General features: G+C 49.8%; 1 protein-coding gene across 3 annotated transcripts in view; it reads left to right on the forward strand.

The window, feature by feature from the left end:
• RGS4 (regulator of G protein signaling 4) overlaps positions 1-2841 on the forward strand; it is a 6281-nt gene extending 3440 nt beyond the window's left edge. For all 3 annotated transcript variants that reach the window (XM_010166894.2, XM_010166893.2, XM_010166892.2), the window contains exons 4-6: positions 835-896; positions 1677-1843; positions 2381-2841. In XM_010166894.2, coding sequence (XP_010165196.1) covers positions 835-896; positions 1677-1843; positions 2381-2620 — 469 coding nt within the window. In that variant the 3' untranslated portion in view covers positions 2621-2841. The remainder of the gene's footprint in view (positions 1-834; positions 897-1676; positions 1844-2380) is intronic.
• Positions 2842-4869: the final 2028 nt, after the last annotated feature.

Here is a 4869-nt window from a genome sequence, read left to right on the forward strand (position 1 = left end):
GGCAATAGTCCTCAGGTATTGGTAGTCCCTTTCCATGAAGAAGGTTGAACTAGAGGTCCCTTTCTGCCAACACTTCAGTGATTCAATATGCATATACACATGGAAAGACTTATGCAGTCTCCTGCACAGGGGAATAACGCCATCACAAGACCCAGTGTGACTTGACACATTGCAGAATCAGCATCACGGTCTCTGAGTTGATTTGTGCAATGGTCCACACAGCTGCACAAAGCTATTGGCACAGAAAACAGAGAGAGCAGCCTGTCAGGGTATCACTGCTCTCACTGAGGTGCAAATAGATGGTGTGCTTTCCAAGGAGAACTCCAAAGGCCAAGGTATGCTCCTGGAATAGATGAGCCCTAGAATGTTCTGATATGGTAGGGGGAATGAATGTGGGATGTGTTCCCATGTTCCCCATGTGTTTCTATTTCCCGTATTCCTCTCTCTACCATATAGCTACTGTTCCCCTGCCAGGTTAAAGACATCAGCCCTTTGGAGCTCGCTGGTATGACTTGTAAAAGTGACCCCAGGTCTGTGCCCCAGCAAGAGATGCAGCCAGTCAGAAAATAAACACAAAGTCCCCAACAATTTTTCCAGGAAAATTCCTTTCCAGCCTATGGTGACAGGAATTGCAAACTGGAATTTCTGTAGATTAGACCTGGGATCCCCAGGGGTTTCTGTAAAGCAAGCAGATATTTCCTTCTTGGTCTCTTGTACGTGCTCTTACAATAATCAGAGAAAGAATTTTCTAATGGTGCTGAGCCAAAAACCAAATTTGTCCTTTCTGTACTCCCCTTAAATATTCACCATGTTTCTTCCTTTGTCACCTTTTAGGGTTAGCCAAGAAGAAGTCAGAAAGTGGGCAGACTCTTTGGAAAACTTGATCCATCATGACAGTAAGTAAAGGGGGCCCTTCTGCTGGAGATGGTGAGGGTGCTGCCCATAACGTGTCTCTGCTGAGCAGTCCCTAGAGGGGACATGGAAGTTATTCTATGGCTCTTAGCAGCACACTGTAGCAACTTTGCCCACACAGGCCTCTGGGAGGGGTGGTGAAGGGTGCTCTTGGTCAGATCCAAGGGACAATCCCAGTGTATCATGAGTGAGGCTTTGACCTACTGCTGAGCTCTCCCTTTTGTGAAGGCAACTGGTTTAGCCCTCGTGCAAGGGGAAAGCAAGACTGCAGCACATGGTTAACAGTGGGTTAAAGAAGAACCAAAAAGTGGAAAAACTGTTTGCCGCTGTGAGCCCATGGGAGACTTTGTCTTCCCATTGTTTCCAGGCTGTACTGTTGTCCTTGATATTTCCTTCATGTTGTTCCCATGGCCTGAGACTCTGTGGTGTGTGTTGGCTGTCTCCTCGGGGCCGCCTGGGAACGTGCGAGTTGCTTGTGTTCTCCTGGCTGAGCCGCTGAAGGTCACAGTGGGGAGCAGGCAGCTGCAGACCCATGTGTGACATCCCCGTGAGGCCTGTCTGAATTCCAGCCTCCCTCAGCGTGCACGAGCGACTGTCATGGAGGCAGACAGCCGTCCCTGCTGCCAGCCCCAGGGGAGCTGCTCATTCAGCTCTGGGAAGGAGAACCCAGAACTGCTGTTTGCTGAGGCACTGGAGTTCATGACTATCCAGGAACCAACACTGGTTCTGTCATCTGATCTGGTTTTCTTCTAAACAATCTGTAGGAGGACTGGCTGCTTTCCGTGCTTTTCTCAAATCCGAGTACAGTGAGGAAAACATCGAGTTCTGGGTCAGTTGTGAGGACTACAAGAAAACCAAGTCACCAGCCAAGCTCAGCCTCAAGGCTAGAAAGATCTATGATGAATTCATCTCAGTGCAGGCAACAAAAGAGGTACGTGCACAGAACATTTCTTGAGCAAAGGTATCACCCTAAGTTCTGAACCAGGCCAGCACCACAGGAAAGTAGAGATCAGTAGTTTCACAAGAGTTGCAGAGTGCTGCTGCTCTGCTAGATAGCAAGGAAATGGTGTCATTTTTATTGTTTTCATATTAAACTTGGATAGAGAGGAAGTGTGTTTAGTTACAACCACGTGGCCATCCCACGTGCACACTCAAACGGGAGAAGCCTAAGAGGACTATGAATCCCATTGTCCCAGCTGCTCCTGTGCAGCTGCTCAGCTTTCCTGGCTGGCTGCATCCCTGAGGGATGTGTGTCAGTCTCCCCTGACAGTTTGTCTGGCAGGAGAGATGCACTGGTATCCAGCTGCACAGATTCTGCCAAGGCTACTGGGTGTCCAGTGGCCATTTCAGACCACTGCCCATTAAAGACAGCTTAAGCACGCTTGGTGAAGAGACACTTGGATTTTCCCTTGCCTATGCTAGCCAATTCTGGGACAGATTCTACTTACACCGTCCCTTTGGCCCACAGGTGAACCTGGATTCATGCACACGGGAGAAGACGAGCCACAACGTGCTGGAACCTACGCTGTCTTGCTTTGATGAGGCTCAGAGAAAAATATTCACCCTCATGGAAAAGGATTCTTACCGCCGTTTCCTCAAGTCCCCCTACTACCTGGACTTGGTCAGCCCACCTGGGCCCGAAACCTGCAAAAGAAGCCACAGTCACACCTTAGACTGCAACTCTAACATCATCTCTCAGTGTGCCTGAACCTGCAGCAAGGCAGGAGCGGGCTGGGCTCTCACAAGAATAGATGGCAGCAAAAGCATTCATTGGCATGAAGCAGCAGAGCTGTCTCCAATAGCTGTCTAATGTCCCCGTTGTATCCCATGTCATGCAACAGCCAGCATTTGTAACCCAAGCCAGGCTCAGTTTGTGTAGCAAACCCTCCTCTCACTCCATCGGTGTAGGAGCCCTGGAGTCTGCGTCTGACGTGGAAGCTGGGTGCAGTCATTGCATGTCCGCTGTGTTCCTGGTGAGCCCGGCCAGCCCAGGAAGGCGGTGGGGGAGCACACGCCCAGACCCGGCACTGCCCACCAAGGGACCAGACAGGCAGCGTTGCAGTGTGACATCTGGCAAGGAGCAGGGGAAAGAGGAAGCCCAGGGAAGTGTTGGGGACTGTCATCTCCCCTTTCTCATAGGCAAAAGCTTAGATGAAAAGGACTTGCTCGGGCCTTAGCTGTTCATATAGCTCCCAGATGTCTAGGCTTTCAGTAGCATTTACTCAGAACTCGGGCTGTGCTGCATCACAGTAATCAGAGTGAGGAAGAGCTCCTGCTCTTTCTTGAAGGGAGACCCAAACTTTTCAGACAAACAGCCTCCCTCGGTCACCACAGCCACAATTGCAGGGAAGCTCTCCCCTCTGGCAGCTTCTCCCTTTGTAGCATCTAATTTATGCTGACCAAGGATCTTTCCTCAGGCTATACAGAGCTGTCATTTTGGGGGAGGTTCATTATTTTATATATTATTAATTTATTTCCTTCATGTTCCCAGATTAAATAGCACAGCTGAGCAAAACAGAAACATGTTCCTTCACTCCCAGACTGGCAGATGTACACTGCTAACTCTGGCAGTGACATCTGGTTTCAGGTTTGCCTGCCCTGGCTTGTGTGGAACAGTTTGTGATGGAATGAGACCACTACCACAACAGCTGGGGAGGAAAGACCCTGCCTGGGAGTATATGAAAATGATATCTTTTTTTTTTCTCTTTTTTTTTTAATGTTATGTATGTGAGTTTATAATTCAGTAGTAGCATGACTCACTTTTTTCCTGAAGATGGTAGGAGGAATGTGTCAGCTTCATTACTGTTCCTGGGCTTTTCCAGAAGGCAAATTACTTTTTAATCATTGCAGTTAAACATGGCCTTCAGTGCGGGCTTTGGGACTGACACTGACCTGCAGTTGGAGGCACAAGGAATAGATTCAGGCCTCGCTGTCTTGGGCTGCAGTACCGGGTGTCGCCAGCCAGCAGCCTGGACTGCCTGCTCTGAGCAGTCCATGGCTGTCAGTGACACTGTCCCCCAACCCTCGGTCTCTCCTTAGTTGGATATTGCTGCTCTGACAACCGTGTTTTCCTCGCTCTGCATCCCAGTCCAGAGAACGGTTCCCACAGCGGGGTTTTGACACGGCAGGAGGAGGCTGTGGTTCTCCAGTAGGCACGTCCAGGCCCACAGATAAACATCTCTTTAGACATTTGCTTTATTTTGTGTTTATTAGATTGCACTGACACATACCACCCCTGCATGTTCAGCTAAGAGATGGAGAGGCTTGCTAAAGCTCTGAACATAGCCAAGCATGTGGCTATGTTTTATTTTCCCCTGGTACTGGGAACTCTTGATACCTATTGCAAAAATTGTATTGATATTTAAATAATGATGGATACATTCTAAATAAAAATGTTTGCATTAGTCCCTTCTAAAAATGGCATTGTGTGAACCAAAGAAAATGCATGGAGATGTAATTCACTGGCCAAGGTTACTCTAAAAATTAATTTTACAAATGGCTTCACTCAGAGGTTGTTTGAATTCTGGAAAGAGGCAACAGCCATTATATCCTTCAGATACCCTCAGCACTGAGTCTGGGGGCTGCTGACCTTCTTGGGGTCCATGCTGGGCCTGCCAGTGAGCTCAGGGACCACCCATCCTCACCGAGGGGCTGTGGTGAGCATGAGACCCCTCTGAGAGCCTTGGAGGGGGGATGTAAAGGAGCACCTCCTCCCTGCAGTGTTTTCCCCCCCAAAGCTCCAGCAGGAACACATTTTAGCTCAGAGCTCAGCCTGTCCCTGCGCCCAAACCCTGCCTGTGCAGAGCTGCTGCCTGAAGGCAGCATGGCTGGGGGCGAGCAGGGCTGGCTCTTGCCCAGCCCCTGCAGCACCACGGCTGCTACTGGAGCCTGAGCAGGACTCTGCCAGCCGAAGCCGAGGCAGCACCTGGGCAGGAGGGCTGGGGGTGCCCGTGCCAT

The sequence above is a fragment of the Antrostomus carolinensis genome, unplaced genomic scaffold, assembly GCF_000700745.2.
Source record: "Antrostomus carolinensis isolate BGI_N321 unplaced genomic scaffold, ASM70074v2 scaffold34204, whole genome shotgun sequence".
NCBI lineage: Eukaryota > Metazoa > Chordata > Aves > Caprimulgiformes > Caprimulgidae > Antrostomus > Antrostomus carolinensis.